Here is a 17,270-nt window from a genome sequence, read left to right on the forward strand (position 1 = left end):
CCCAGGTGTCTATGTTCTCTCCCTCTTGAGATGACCTTCTCTATAGTTTGTATTGACTTATCTCTGTGCTTGTGATACTCTGCCCCTTCACATACACACATACACACAAGTAAAATATAATTAAATATAATTAAAATATAATGTCTTTGAATTTACATTTTAGGCACAGTGCTTTGCATTCAATATATGCTTGTTGATCAGCTGATGGAAAGTAGATAAGGATTTTCATGAGGAGGCAGAATCCAAATCCTAGGGAAAGGAGCCCTGTTAAGAGAGCAAAGAAGGCAAGCATGAGAGGGCTTTGTAAAGATACAGTGTTGCTACATCCTTAATAAATGTTTATTGAATTGAATGGAATTGCTGTCACCCATCTCATATCTCCTTTGATTATTTATTGCTTTTTGGGTTTTTGAAAGATGAAAGTTGCCTCGGATTCCTTGAGCATAAGACTTCTCCTTTCTCTTAATTCAGATCCTTTTTTTCTGTCCCTTGGGTATCTCAGGCTGGCACCCTCTGCCCACTAGCAAGGATATTTGGGAAGTGCCATGGGTGGGTGCGGGCTCAAGGAGCTGGCTTTAATAACCCATATGATTTCTTGAGCTTTTTAGACCATAATAGAAATGGTATACCCAGGATGGTTGGAAGAATGAAGGAAGGGGCTGTATTTTTAGTGCCTGCTGTTTGTGGGTAACATAACTGAAAACTGTTGGATCTTTTCCCCTTTAGCTGAATGGCTGGTATTCAGGAGCTTGCACCCACTCTCTGCCAGGCTGCCCTCATGGAACTCCCTTTTTATGATGTGGGTGACTGGTTACTTGGCACCTGCCTGTCCCACTACAATTCTTCATTATTGTCCAGCGCTGATGTCCAGTCATCCAGCCCAACTGGCAGCCTTGGTGTCATTGGGTTAAAGCAGAGAGGGTTTATTGATGAGACTTGACTGGCGGGCTGGCTGTGAGCTTGTCAGGGCGTTACCACATTGTGAGTGAAAGTCTGCAGGCTAGGGGCTGGGTCTGGATGCTGCAAACCTGCTGGCATGGAGCTGGCATTCAGACATTAATGAACGACAGTAGCAAGAATAATGGCCAGGGTCCCATCCTAGAAGGATTCTGCCAATGCCTCCCGAGAGTGAGGACTTGGCTTCAGTCACTCTGAATCTTCATGGTGAGTTGTTGTAAGGAGAATTGTTTTAGGAGACTAAGCCCCCTGGATCTCTTGAGCCCACTCTCATTTTGGGAGATCTCATTTTACCAATGGACACTCTGGGGCTCTAACCATTCTTTGGAAGTGGAAAACAAAGTAAGAAGATGCTTGTAGGGCCCTATTATGCTTGTGCTGGGCATCACTACCTGATCACAAGCAAATTATCTAACCTCTGTGGGCCTTAGTTTTCTCATCTGTAAATCGGGGATACTAGCCCTACATACTTCTTTGGAATGGTGCAGGTTTTCTTGCTAGTGTGCTCATGTTGTTCCTTTTGCCTTGACTCTCTACCAACCCCACTCCTTCTGCCCCAAACTCTCTTGATCCATTTCTATCCATACTTCAAACCGCAGTTCAGATGTCATCTACTCCATGAAGCCTTCCCTGATGTCCAGTCAGAAGTCATCACTCTCACTTCTGAACTCCCAAAGTACTCTATCTTTAGTTGCACTCTTGTATTCTAATAATGATATTTATTAAACAATAACTTGCTAAGCACCTACTATGTGCACAGGGCTGTGTTAGGCACTGAGTTATATAGACAAATAATGTCCATAACTGATACCACACAGACTTTTAATAAGTGCTTGTTGAATGAATAAAATGACTAGCATGGTTTTACAAAGTACACTATGAACATTAGTTAGTAAGTCAGTCACATTTCTTAAGCACTTTCTATCTGCCAGGCACTGTGCTAAGCACTGGGAGTATAAAAAGAGGCAAAGGATAGTGCCTCCCTCATGGATTGGCAGCTAGTTGTCATAATCTGATAGAGCACTGGATTCAGGAAGACTCATCTTCTTGAGTTCAAATCTAAACTCAGATATTTACAAGCTGTGTGGCCCTGGGCAAATCACTGAACCTCTGTTTGCTTCAGTTTCTTCATCTGTAAAATGAGCTGGTAAAGGGAAAGGCAAACCACTCCAGTATCTTTGCCAACAAAACCCCACATGGGGTCATGAAGAGTTGGATAGGACTGAACAAAAACAAACCCTGTAGGAGCTCATTGTCTAATGGGATCATCTCATGATTTCATTTGATCTTTACAACAGCCCTATGAAGAAGGTTCTAGTAATATCCCCATTTTACAGATGAGGAAGAGGAGGATCAGAGATGTTTTCACTCACCTGGAGTCATACAAGATAAGACTCAAACCCAAGTTGCTCTTAATACCAAGTTGAAGGCATTGTCCTCCATCGTGATTCTCTAGATATCCTGTGCTATGGTTACTTGTATATTTCCTTATCTTTACTAGTGAGAAAGCTTCATGAAGGCAGGACATTTTTCTTTTGCACTACTTTGGGAGGAAACTAGATGACTCAGTGGATAATAGAGTATTGGGTCTGGAGTCAGAAGATCTGAATTCAAATCTGGCCTCAGACACTTTCTAGCTGTGTGATCCTGGGCAAGTCACTTAATCTCTGTTTGTCATAATCCACTGGCGAAGGAAATGGCAAACCGCTCCAGTATTTTTGCCAAGAAAACCCCATGGACAGTATGGTTCACATGAAGAGCTTGACAGGACTGAATGAACAGCAATGACAAACTACCTTGGACAGATTAAGAAATTGATAATGTATGTGTTGTTTTTCAATGAAGTAAGTCAAAATCAAAAATGTGGAAACATTTTGCAAAAACTGAAAACACTGTATAACTAGAAGAATTGCAAAATAAAGAGAGAGTAGAGCTCAGCATTACTACCTTTTTTCACTTCCTCCTTTATAGGCTGGTAGTGTCCTTATAGAGATTACTTGGGCTTTCATAAAACACAGTCCTCAGGGCTTCACATATCCCTAGAAAATGAATGGACTTGTGAATAGTGTCCTTTCTATACTGTATGTTCCTGTTAGAAGCTCTAAATTAGAAAGGGGAAGGCGGTCACATTAACAGAAGTTGTAACTTCCCACCTAACAGAGATCCAATAACAAAAAACGTTAGTATTTATCAAGCATCTTAAAATTTCCTAGCATTTTGCAAATATTATCTTATGTTTCCTTACAGCAACTCTGAGAGGCCGGTGTTATTACTGTTATTGCTACCATTATACAGATGAGAAACTGTGACTTGCCCAGGGTCATATATCTAGTAAATGTCTATCTAAGGCTGGATTTGAACTCAGATCTTCCTGACTCCAGGTCCAGCATTTTATCCACTGAGCATCACAGGATGGGTCCATGTAGTATAGAGGCAAATGGCTTAGCCCTCTCAATGATCCAGGTGGTTCATACTCATGACCCAATCTCTTATTGTATTGAAAGTTGTACAAAAATTTGACCACCAACTAATGACTTTTTTTTTTTTAGCCATAGCAATTTATGAAACTGTTTGCCAACGGTTGGAGAGATGATCATTATCAGTGGGGGGTGTATTTACACTAAATAAAATCTTGATTCCTTAAAATATTGAGATAGGATAATGATTGATACTATTCTGCTTACCTCATAGAGTTATTTTAAGGATGTGAAGAAAACAATGAAAAAATATTTATTGCTATACAATGGGTTTGCCCTTCGTTCCCGAAGAAGACCATGCCATCAGAGAAATAATGACATGACTTGCACTTGACTTTGTTTTGAGTGAGGGAGGGCTGTGCAGGTCACCAGCCTCACTTCTCCTCCAGAGCCATCTGAATCCAGTAACTAGATATTCATCAGGATGACTGGAGATGACCCAGAATGAGGCAGTTGGGGTTAAGTGACTTGCCCAAGGTCACACAGCTGGTGAGTGTCAAGTGTCTGAGGTGAGATTTGAACTCAGGTCCTCCTGACTCCTGCACTGGTGCTCTATCCACTGCATCACCTACCTGCGCCTATAGATAGTAAGTAACTTGCCCAAAGAAACAAAAGTACTAGGCAGCTTAAAAGACATTTAAACTCAGGTCTTCTGATTCCAAATGCCCTACTCTTTTCACTACATCATTCTGCCTGCTTTTACTTCCTTCAAATCCAGTTCTGACATTGTCCTTTCCATGAAGTCTCAAGTGATTTTTCCCTTCTTGAATCTCTGTCTGGATCTCTCCTAGGAATGAATCCCAACACTAATTTGGATCAAAGGGGGGAGGGGGGAGGGAGCATTTCTTAGGTGCCTACTATGTTTCAGAAATTATAAGGGCTTTACAAATGTTATCTCATTTGATCCTCACAACAACAGTGCGAAGTAGGTGCTATTATTATTCCCATTTTAAAACTCAGAAAATGGAGGAAGATAGAGGTCAAATGACTTGTCTAGGGATACACAATTAATATCTGAGGCCAAATTTGAACTCAGGTCTTCCTGACTCCAGACCCAATGCTCCATCTACCTAGCTGCCTGATTATTACATCTGAAAGGGGCTTAATAACAATTCCAATCCTATTTTACAGAAGAGAAAACTGAGGTAAATGAAGTGATTTCCCTGTGGTCACACAGGTAATGAGTAGCCCAGCTAGATTTTGAATTCATGTCTTTGACAGAAAAACTAGCACTCTTTCTATTAAACTAATCGACTGTGGAAATGAAGACCCATGAGGAAAGACTAAATTAAATAATATTGTTTATCCTGAGGAAGAAAATAACAAACGATGATTTATGGTTTTTATGAAGGTAGGCCAAAGAGAAATGGGATTTAGTTGGAGCACCAAGGATTTTATCTACCTAGAGAACAATGATCCAAAAGGTGGGTGAAGGAGGCTCTTGGGATCTTTTTCTCTTGATGTGTTTCAGGTTAGATCAACTTTCATTTGCCTTTGGTTTTTTAAGTGTGTGCTCATTGGGAAGCAAGGGAAGAGGTGGTATGGCTTCTTAGAGGCCTTTTCTATTTACAATGTGAGGTTTGTAAGGATGAACCTGAGTCATCAAGACCAAGATTAAATTGTATTGTCTTCTCTTGCTTAAGAAGGCAGAGAAAAGATCCCTTTGCCTCTCAATCAATGATTTTATTAATACAACACAAAATCTCTAAGTTTGTGGAAGATGTGGTATAGAATCAGTTGGGGCTGGTCCAGAAAAAGTTTTCTGAGAGAATAGGACTTGTTTTGGTTTTCAAAAGGCATCAGGAGAGGAGTGTGCTGCTAAAAGTTTAATTAATAATTGTCTCTCCAGAAAAAAAACCATACAAACAATACACTAAATTTAATCTGTATTTTTTAAAAAAGAAGTTTTTACTGATGTCTTCTGTTTTGTACATCATCCTAGTTATCTCAAGTATCCTTCTCTTTTATTCAAGTCCTCTTTGATCTTTGTAATTTTGTTACATTCACTCAATTTTTCCATTTACGTTGTTGTGGTTACTGTGTATGTTGTTTTCTTGATTCTGTATCAGTTCCTGTTGATCTTCCCAGGCTTCAATGTATTTATCACACTTATCATTTCTTACAGCATAATAATAGTTCGTTACTACAATTCTCCAATGAATGGTCATCTACTTTGTTTCCAATTCTTTGCTATCACAAAAAGTGCTGCTGTAAATATTTTGGTGTTTTTGGGGAGTTTTCTTCTTATTAATGGCTTCCTTAGCATATAAATCCAATAATGGAGTCTTTGGTTCAAAGAGCATGGACACTGTAGTCACTTTACTTGCATTATTCCAAATTGCTTTCCAAAATGGTTGTATTATTTCACAGCTCCACCAACAATGTGTTAGTATACCTGTCATTACACAGCCTCTCCAGCATTGATTATTGTCATTTTTGTCATCTTTGTCAATTTAATCTACATTATTCGCATTTTCTAACACTTTCGTCTAAATTATCTACAGAACAATAAATCAAGCTGCGAATAATATTTGCCAATTTGCAAAGTATACATATTCACACTGATAATTTAACATTCATCTCTCAAAAGCCTATTTAAACTGGCTCCAGCACATCCTTGAAGAGGGAACACAGTCTTGTTGAGAAGTAAGTGTCTATTTTTCTGGGCTCCTTATCTACATCCATCTGAGGATGTTTTGTATTCCTTACAGGTGGTGCCCATGAAGGTCTGCAGCATTTGGGTCCTTATGGTAACATCCCTAACATTGTGGCTGAACTGACTGGTGACAACATCCCCAAGGACTTCAATGAGGACCAGGGCTATCCAGATCCTCCAAATCCCTGCCCCATTGGAAAAACAGGTAATGGGCAAGCATACTGATGTGTTCCCAGGGAGAAATAGATTTGAGATTGTAAGCAATTGAAACTTAAAAGTGCTAATGGTAAGCATTGAGAATTACTAACAGTTCAATTCTACTGGGTAGCCCTGTGTTAGAAAGTGAAGAGGCCAAGTGAATTTAATTTGGCATACGTATATCAGTCATGAGGCCCAGATATATAAAATTATTTTGCCAATATTTTCTCTCACTCTCCCTCTCCCATTGTTCAGTCATGTCAGACTCTTCTTGACTGTTCATGAGGTTTTCTTGGCAAACATACTTACGTGATTTACCATTTTGTTCTCCAATGGATTAAAGCAGAGGTTAAGTGACTTGCCCAGGGTCACACAGTTAAGAAGTATCTAAAGTTAGATTTGAAGTGGTCTTCCTGACTCCAGGACCAGTGCTCTGTCCACTGAGCTATCTAGCCGTCCCTCTTTTAGCTGCCCTCAATTATCTCCCCATTCTCCTTAACTTAAAAAGAAATCTTCATCACCCCCTCCCTCCAAATTCTTCCAAAATATCTTTCCCTTTTCCCACATAAGACACAGACAACTCAAGATCATCTACTCTCAGGATTATCCACACCCATTCATTTCTCCTACTTTCCCCCCGCAACTACCAGCCCTAGCATCCAGTTAGCCCCTCCCTTTGCAGGAGGTGGGGGCGGTGGGAGGAGCAAAATGCCAACAATTTAAGATCTATTAGACTGTAAATTTTTGGGGACAGGAATTGTCTTTTGCCTCTTTTTGTACCCCAGCCCTTGGCACAATGCCTGACACATGGTAAGTGCTTAATACATGTTTATTGATTGATTGATCTATGTAGAGCTGGAAGGGACCTCAGGGCCCATGTAATTGACTTCATTTCTAGATGAGGACATTGAAACAGTGAAAGTGACTTGCTCAGATTCGTACATGTGGCACCACAGAGATACAAAATGGTTTCAATTCCATCATCTCACTGAATATTTATTATTATTGCTATCCTAATGTAATAGATAGGAGACGAGGCTCATCTAAGATCATATAGTAAATAGAAGAGTAGGACTGTAGACTCTGGTATTCTTCCTACTGGTCCTCTTTGAGAACAAAGGACAAACAAGATTTTTTCTGTTACACCACAGCACTTCTCTGAATTTAGTGTGGTAGAGTGGAAAGAGACATAGCTTTGGAGTCAGAGGACCTAGGTTCAAATTCAGCCTTATACATCCTTGGGTAAAGCCACTTCAATTCTGTGGACTGTGGTTTTCTCCTCTATAAAATGAGGGGGTTGGATGAGATGGCTTCTGATGCCCCTCCAGTTTATAGATCTGTGATTTTATTTGCCCAATATAGATTAAGCAAAAAATCCAACTGTCAGTTCGAATACATTTTAACAGTTCTGATAAAAAAATCAGAAATGGAAGCCTGCTAAAATATTTTGAAATATTTCAGTTTAACTCCTTCCTTTCCCTCTCTGCTTTCTCCCCTCAGGTCTTCATACACTGTTTCTATGGATAATAGTGAGAGGCCTAGCATACTAGTATTTCCTATTAAAGTTGTCCTGGACTATGTTCCTCATAACTGTCATTCTTCTTAAGACATGGTAATTTCTTAATTACCAGAATAGGCTTGCATCCTGATAGACCAATGATAGGATTGGTAGCCCTGGCCTGAGGACCCCTCTGCCCCTACTTTCAGGCTCTGTTTAAAGGGAGACCTTTGTTTTTAAGCTATCACTCAGTGACTAAGGATGGAATTCCCCATTTCCTTTTCTCTGCTTTTTAACGTAACATGCAAAGAGCTACCACCTGCTATTTCTAACTCAATTTAGGATAAAATGTTTTGTCTACATATGGACCGAGTTGGAACCCAGTTTAATCTGGTTACCTGCTAGGGTTCATCACTTTCAGGGACGAATCTGTACTTTCAATAACTCATGGATTGTGTGAAAAGGAATCCAGAGTTGGGCAGGGAGGCTGAGCGTTAGGTTCTAATAGGGTATCAACATGCCTGAATACAGCTAACCTTGTTTCTTGGTGGTGCAAATTCCTCATTATTGAAATAATTGATTTCACTGATGTTTGGTGTTATTTCAAGCATGACAGAGAGATCAGGAAAAAGTCTCAGGGATTCCATAGGGGATGTTGAGGAGTAGACTTTGGACTTTGCTGCCTCATGAAAATCCCTTCTGGGCTAGAGCTACTAGAGAAGGTACTGAGATGGTGCAGCAATCATATGTCCTGGAAAATCTAGGAAGGAAAGAAAGTGTACTTTTAACAAGACTTTACAAAAGGAATATCTTCTATCAGACCATGTGTCTTGGGTTTTTGTTGTTGTTGTTGTTAAAAAACATGGTCACTGTAACTAACGAGAATCTAAGTGATTGCGTGTGGCAAAGCAATGTGGGTCTGCCGGCGCAGTGAAAAATTAGATTTGAAAATAGGATTGCAGGAAAACCTGAATCACTGCATGGCTCAGATCATTTCAGCCACATATTATTTGCTTGTATAATTTTAGATTCAGGGAGAGGAAAGACCTGTACCAAGTTTAAGGAACAACATTCCCCAGGGGCAGCTGGCTGGATTGATTAGACACAGCAGAGGGCCTTATTCAGGTATTTAGAAGGAGTGAGTTCAGAGTGAAACATTTTGGGTTTGAATCCTCCCCATCCCTTCCATGTCTCCAAATTCTACCCATCTTTCAAGGCTCGGCTCAAGTTTTACATGCTTCACAAAGTATCAAATCCTCAGTCTGGCATTTAGACTCACTTTAGTCTGGCTCTCAACTACCTTTCTAGGCTTATTTCATAATATTCCCCCTCAAATACTCTCCTTTCTGGGCAAATTGGCCTGGTGTATGACATTCTGGCTTTCACCTCTGTACCTCTGCTCTGGTGGTCTGCCATGTCTGGAATGTTCTCCCTCCCTTCCTCTGCTTTGTAGGATCCCTAGCTTGCTACAAAGCACAACTTAAGGGCCACTTTTTACGTGAGGACTTTCTTGACCGTCACTGCAGTTGTTAGAACTCTCTGCATCTTGAAATTGCTTTGTATTTCCTTTCCTTTTCCTTGTCCTCCTTCTGTCCTTCCCCCAATGGAATATAAGTTCCTTGAATAAAGGAAATGTTTAGTTTTTTTCTTGGCATCCCTAATACCTAGTAGAGTGGTCTGCACATAGAAGGCATTTAACAAATGTTTCTTGAACTAAATTTATAGTACATAGATCTCTTTTTCTGAATTTCTCAGTTTCTTATTCCTTGTATTCTCATTTTGGACTTAATCATATATTTCTTTATGTTATTTTTTCGTGATAAATGAGTTGAATTCTACATGTATCATTGAAAGGTTACTATGTGTAAGGCCTTGCTAGAAGAGGGTTATGTGACACATTCACTTTTGATCTGTGAACGGAAGAGGGGAACACAAGTACTGAAGTCATAGTAATTCAAATAAGTCAAGTCAGCAAGTATTTATGTTCCGGTCATGTGGAAAAAAAAATGACTAAGACACAACTCCGGTTCTCAAGAAACAGTTCTGATGGACATTCTCAAAAAAAATTAGGAAAACAATACAAAGTGTTATCAACAGAATGTAAGCTTTATGTTCCCTGTTAGTCTTTGCATATGTAGCACATTGCCTGGTCTAAAGTTGGTACATAATAAACGTTTATTCATTGTTTGATATCATTCGGTGCTAGACTGTATGGTATAGACCATAAATATGGATGTCCGAGAAGGAAGAGGTCAGTATGGGCTATGGTATAAGCCCCAAGTCTCAGCTTTTAGACCTCCATGCATCCAATATACTATTCTGGAAATTTAGTCTTTAATTTAAGGAAAATTTATCCTTTAATTCTCTCAATTTGCTTTCTGCGTCATTGTGGAAATGTAGGGAAATCCTCATCTATGTTGTTTCCTGGCCACAGAGATAATATATTAAATTCTGTGGTTGGTATCTCAATTATCTGACTCCTACTCCTACGTTCTCATGACCCCAGTGGGCTCCCACCCTTCAGCATCACCCAGGAAGTCACTTCCAGTAAAGAATTAGAATCCACTCCACAAAGTTATCATCCAAAAAATGTGTCTGAGCACCTATTTTTACTATAATCTTCTCCATTCCTACCAGCGTGACATACTGATGGTTGCAGATGTAGGGGTTAGATAACGTTCCCAGTCAGGAGATCTGAACACTGAGCAGACGCAGTAGAGCTGCATTAGAGATCTTTTGGTATGCTAATGACTTCCACATTAGGTTCATACTGTGGAGAGGCCTTGTGTGCGTTTCAGACTGCCTTCTGGAAAGACTTGGAAATACTCCAAGAAACGAGACACAGGACATACCTGGCTGATTGTAAATAGGCGCGCATTTTCAGCACTTATTTGATGTCTCATCAGTCTTTTGAAAACTGGTCTTCACTCCTCCCCTCAGCTTCCCATGCAACCCAGACTCCTTATGTTCTTTTCTGGTTGTCTAAGGCACATAAAAGATAGGCAGAATGAATCATCTCCAGAGAATCGTAAGATCCAGAGGGGCTTTGGAGAGTGCTGAGGCTAAGGAAACTTTGTCCTCCTCTTAGCAAGGAGGGGATGGAGTATAGATGTGAAATGAGGAATATATAACATGGAAAATATGTTAATTTATTTGACTGGACGTATTTGTTACAAGGGAGAGTTCCATGGAGGGAAGTCCTTGAGGGGTGATAGTGATGTTTTAAAAAGGCATCAATAAAACATTTACAAAAAGGAAAAACGATTTTGAAGACACTGTTTCTGAATGATAGTGTGGTCTAGTTAGAGAGTTGACCTTTGATTTAGTAAGACCTGAGTTCAAGTCTTGCCTTAGACCCCAGATTAGTAAACAGATATACCATACCCACTGAATATAGAATGGGTGTGTGTTAGACTAATGTCTGCCCAAGCCTGTTGCTTAACCACTGAGTGCCTCAGGCAGCTCCCACAGAGGATGTCATTCTACATCCTTGGAAGGAATGTCCAGGTTAGGCACTGCCCTACCAAGATGAAACCACAGATCTGAACCGAAAATTCAAACAAGAAAATCAGAGCCTATAGCACCAGTCATGCTGGAACAGCCATTAGCCCAACACACTCACACACACACACACACACACACACACACACACACACTCACACTCACACATACACACACCCCTCTGTTCAGTGACTATGGTGTGTGTGTGTGTGTATGTGTGTGTCCATGTTGTTTATTAATGCAGGAGCACATTAAAAATATGCGAACTGTACTGATTATACAAAATACACAGCATTTCCTCCTCCCCCTCCTCCGAAGGAATGCGTATCTCATATTAGAACTATAATTAGCCCAAACTTCGCCTGAGACAAATTTAGTTTGTGGGTGGGTGAGTGAAGTGAGGTCAGGAGAGGATTGTGGATGTGGTTATGTCCTGGGCCTCCAGAGATCTAGGAGGTAAATCAAGCTACTGAGGGTCATCAGCAGGGGAGGGAGGAATCACACTTTATCTCCTATCAGTGCCCTGGGACAGAGTCTCATTTGGCCTCATGCTGAATACAATTGTGCCCAATATATAGGAATTAACTAAGGTTTATTAAGTACTTACTGTAAGATATTTATTATATAACATTATTTATCAAATAATTTAGTGTATTTACATAAAATATATTTTATATGTAAAATAAATTGATGTCGCACTTTTCTCTAAGGAGCAAAACTGCATTTATTTTAAAATACTATATAGAATATTATATTATAAATATATACATTATTAAACAAATTAACATTGTGTTTAAAATACAATTATTCTATTTTATGTTACATAAAAAATAATATGATAATATTGAACCTTTCTCTAAGGAGCACAAGGTATTTCCAAAAATCTAGGCACAAACTTCACCGTATCCCTCTGAAGTAACTAGAGGGAAGTAGCCACCATCATTTTCAGTTTCCAGATGGAGAAGAGGCCCAGAGAGGGAAAGTGATTTGCCTGAGGTCACAAAGTGAGTCAAAAGGAAGCAGGAATAGATACATGGGATGCAGATGGGAATGTGATTCTGACCTTCAGTGGCCTGCCTTGTTCCTATTTACCTTTACCCATGGGGGCATGCATAAGTTGCTTGGCTTTTCTCAAAGACTTCTGGCTGTTTGCAGTAGATGATGGATGTCTGGAAAACTCCCCTGACACTGCAGAGTTCAGCCGAGAGTTCCAGCTGCATCAACACCTTTTTGATCCTGAACACGACTATCCTGGCTTGGGCAAATGGGTGAGTTCAACTTTAATTACTACCAATCATAGTTACTACTTATATAATGTTTTAAAATTTGCAGAGTACTTTCTGTACATCATCTCAGCTGAGCCTCAGAGCAAACCTGTGGAGTAGGTACTACAGTTAATATTATTCCCATTTGACAGTTGAGGAAACTAAGGTTCAGAGAGGTGAAATGATTGCCTACGGTTGTACTGCTAGTAGATATCAGAGGTAAGATTTGAAAGCAGGTCTTCCGGACTCCAAGTCCAGCACTCTCTTTTCTGTCCTATCCTGTGTCTATATTTTCCAGACTCATTTATTGAAGGTGCTAAAGTAGAGCTAAATTAGAGAGGAAATTTGGGAGGGGAAGACTGTTTAGGAACAGATTTATTAAAAGCCTAGGACAGGGAAGGGCCTTGAACAATTCCTCGATGATGTCATCCTTCCTGGCAGCTTCTTGACAATTGTATAGAATTAGTAGGTAAGGGTTTAAAGTAATGTAGATGAATATTTTGTTGACTAAGCATGGATAAACATGTTACTCTCTGGAATCTGGTTCTGGGTTATTTGTGTCATTTACCATGGTGTAATACATAGAAAATAGGAAATAAGGTTTTTTAAGTATGGATATATTCTTAAAATTAAGTTAAATCAATAAGTATTAAGTCCATACTGTGTTTTTTTAAACTTTTTTCTTCGCACAGAAGAATTATAGTTAATAGAAGAAACTATGAGAAAAAAACAAAGCAAAAGAGAAAAGGGTTTGCTTCACCCTGAAGTCCAGCTCCATCGTTCCTTCTCTGGATGTGGATGGAATTTTCCATCAAGAGTCCTTTGGAGATGTTTTAGGTCGTTGTGTTGCTGAGAAGGGCTAAGTCTATCAGAAACAGTCCTTGCACACTGTGGCTGTTACTGTGTATAATGTTCTCCTGGTTCTGCTCACTTCACTCAGCATCAGTTCATGTAAATCTTTCCAAGTTTTTCTGAGGTCCCCCTGTTCATCATTTCTTATAGCACAGTAGTATTCCATTGCATTCATATACCACAATTTGTTCAGCCATTCCCCAATTGATGGGCATTCCCTCGATTTCCAGTTCTTGGCCACCACAAAAAGAGCTGCTATAAATATTTTTGTACATGTGGGCATAATGTGTTTTTGAAACAGACATTTTGTTATATAACTTTCATCTAATATGGATGGCTTCCTTTTGAGGGAGTGAGTTTCTTGTCACTGCAGGTGTTAGAGGATTTTTTCCTGGAGTTTGTTCCCACATCACTGGGTCTGGAGGGCAGGGATCCAGCTCTCAGACTCTAGTCTGGATGTATTCCCATCCAGAAGCTTGTTGTCATGTGTGGAGACACAGCTTACTCTGCCCTATGACACTTGAACCATTGGGAAAAAAACTGACAGTGTCTTAGTCCTCCATTACTAGGAGGTGGGAAGACTGCTCCTGATACCAGAATTGTTGGTTCAGCATCTGCTCCTCCCTATCTCAGTACTCAGGAGGATCAACAGGCATTATGCGAGATATATAAATCAATCTATCTATCTATCTATCTATCTATCTATCTATCTATCTATCTATCTATCTATCTATCTATCTATCTCCCTTCTACCTTTACCTCCTCCTCCATGGTATTATCATAGAATCTCAGAGTTGGAAGGGATCTCGGAAATCATCTAGTACAAGCCACAGCTGAAGGTAAATTCCTGGTACAACATACCCAAGAAGTGGTCTCACAGCTTTTGCCTGAAAACCACTAATAATGGAAAACTCATTACTTCCTTAGGCAGTCCATTCCACTTTTTGATGGTGCTAACTAACAAGCTTCTTCCCCCGATACATGAAGGCCAAATTTGTCTCCTTGCAATTTGTACTCATTGCTTATAGTTCTATCCCCCTTCAGGGCGGGGAGAGGTTTAGCAAAACAAGCAATTATAATAAATAGCTAACACTTCTATAGCACGTTAAGGGTAATGAACATCTGAGGAATGAAGGATTGGAATTCATCCTTCCCAATTCCAAGTCCAGTGTTCTCTCCACTGTGGCACTTAGTGGTCTAATCCTTCTTCCACATGACAACTCTTTGGATACTTGAAGTCAATGATCATATTTATCTTCCATTTTCTCTTCCCCAGGTTAAACATCCCTAGTTCTTCCAACCAATCTTCATGTGACATGAGCTCAAGACTCTTCACCATCCTGGTTATCTTCCTGTGGATATTTTCCCACATATCAAAGTGCTTCCTAAAATATGACTCCCAGAAGGGAACACAATACTCCAGATGTGGCCAGACAGAGTGGAATATAGTAATATTACTTCCCTCATCCTTGTCATTATTCTTCTCTTAATGCAGGCTAGGATTGCCTTAGCTTTCTTGCCTGCTATATCTCATTTTTGACTCATTGAACTTTTGGTCCATTAAACTACCTAGATCATTTGCAGATGACACTCTCCTCTATCTTACATTTTAGAAGTTGATTTTATGAACCCAGTTGCAAAGCTTTATATTTACCTATATTATATTTAATGTTATTACATTTGCCATTCTCTCTATTAGAGACTAGGTGGACCCTATCTGCCATCATTGTAGGACTCTGGAGAGTGATTGCATCTACTCCTCTTGGTTGCTTCAATTATCAGCCTTATGCTGATGGTTTCTTAATGAAATTTATGTATCTAACCCTAATGCCTAAATTCCACTCTGACCCTGATAGCTGCCTGCTTGATGTCACCTAGCTTTCCTAATGGCATCTCAAACTCGGGATTTCCAAAACAGAATTGATCATTTTGATCCTTGTTCTTGACCTGTTTCCAAACTTCTCTGTTTCTGTTGAGGACATTGTCATTCCCCAAGTCACCCAGGTGTCATCTTAGACTTATTCTTGTCTTTCACCAATCTTATCAGTCACCAAACTTGTCAATATTCCCTCTACATCATCTCTCATATCCTTCTCCTTCTCTTTACTCAAATAGCCACTACCTTAGTTCAGACCCTTAGCATCTCTTAGCTGGACTATTATATTAGCATCCTAACTGGTCCTAACATTGATTTCATCCTCACCTCTCTTCAATTCATTCTTCACACAGCGGGAAAAACAATTTTCTGCAGACACAGGTACACCTTTCCCTCAATGCCAATTCTGCTCCAAAATCCTTGGTGACACTGCATTGACTATAAGATGAATTATAAACTCCTCATCCTAGCATTTAAAGCCCTTTAAAATCTTGAGTCAACCTACCTTTCCTGAATTATTTCATATCACCTACTTTTGTTACAACTTAGGCAGCTAGATGGTGCAGTGGATAAAGTGCTAGAGCTGGAGTATGGAAGACCTGAATTCAAATGTGATCTTGCACATTTATTAGCTATGTGACTCTGAACAAGCCACTTAACTTCTGCCAGCCTCAGTTTCCTCAGCTGTAAAATGGATTTAACAATAGCACCTACCTCCCAGGATTCTTGTAAGCTCAAATGAGCTGTTTATAAAGTACCTAGCACAGTGCCTGGCACATATTAGATGTTTAATAAATGCGTTTTTCATTCTCTCCTTCCTTAATTGTCCTACTGTTCCCCTCAGTCAGCATTCCATGAGGACTTGTGTTCAAAACTGAACTCTGCTACTTACTACCTGTGTGACTTTGGGTGAGTCATTTAACTTTGAACTTCAATTTCCTCATCTGTAAAAGGAGGGAGTTGGACTAAATGGCCTCTTAAATTCTCTTCTAGCTCTAAATCCATGGATTTTATGGTCCAATGCCTTGTGATTCCCAAGTCCAGAGCTCTTTCTACTATACTACAATGCTTCTTTAGCTTGGATGTGAGCTGTGTCTTGAGTATAGGTAGGATTTGGAAAAAAGTGGTAGGAGAGAATTCAGAAAGGAAAGAGTATAATCAGGGTAATTAGCTTAATTAAAATGGAGCATTTATATTTGGGAGAGGTGGGAAATAAATTTGGATTGGTAGGTCGGGATTAAATTATGGAAGATCTTTAAAAAGCATCATAGAAATATCTATTTGGAACTGTAATACATCTTAAAGTCATCTAGTCTGGATCCCCTAATTTTTCAGATGAGGAAACTGCAGCCCAGAGATGTGAAGTGACTTGCCTAAGGTTACCCACTTAACAAATGACAGAGGTGGAATTTGAAACCAGGGGTTCTGACTCCAAATCCAGTATTCTAGGAATTTAGACTTGATGTGAAAGAAAAACAAAGAAACATTGTAGGCTCTTGAAGAAGAGACTGATATAATACAAGTGCTCTTTATTAAGATCAGTCTGGCAGCTAATGTCAGCTAGGAGGCAATTTTAAAATCATAGACAAACCACAGAATCTCAGTTGGAAGAGACCTCATAAATCATTGACTATGACACATTTAGTCTTGTGTCCAAGAACCTACTCTATAGCACTCCCAATATGCGAATTTCAAAGCTTCACTTGAAGATGTCTCTTGACCAAGAACATACAATCTTCCAAGGACATTTCTTCTATTTGTGGACAGCTCTTTTATATGCAGTCAAAATCTGTCTCGATAATTCTAAACTTTGCTACCTAAGTTCAAGCAGAAAAAGTTTATTTCCTTTTTTTATGATAGTCCAAGTTCTTGAAGACAGTGATTATGTCTTTCTTGGTGTGTCAATTGATACAAGAATTTTTTTTGTAATTAAAAAATTTTTTTGCGATATTTTACTATAATTTCTCCTATCTGCGCATATGCTCAAAGA

At 39.5% G+C, this 17,270-nt stretch overlaps 1 protein-coding gene across 1 annotated transcript in view; it reads left to right on the forward strand.

Annotated features, from left to right (window-relative positions):
• LOC140513791 (uncharacterized) overlaps window positions 1–17,270 on the forward strand; it is a 65,638-nt gene that overhangs the window by 36,702 nt on the left and 11,666 nt on the right. Inside the window, 2 exon segments of the mRNA XM_072623801.1 lie at window positions 6,146–6,295; window positions 12,443–12,555. Coding sequence (XP_072479902.1) covers window positions 6,146–6,295; window positions 12,443–12,555 — 263 coding nt within the window.

This window comes from Notamacropus eugenii, chromosome 7, assembly GCF_028372415.1.
Source record: "Notamacropus eugenii isolate mMacEug1 chromosome 7, mMacEug1.pri_v2, whole genome shotgun sequence".
Classification (NCBI taxonomy): Eukaryota; Metazoa; Chordata; class Mammalia; order Diprotodontia; family Macropodidae; genus Notamacropus; species Notamacropus eugenii.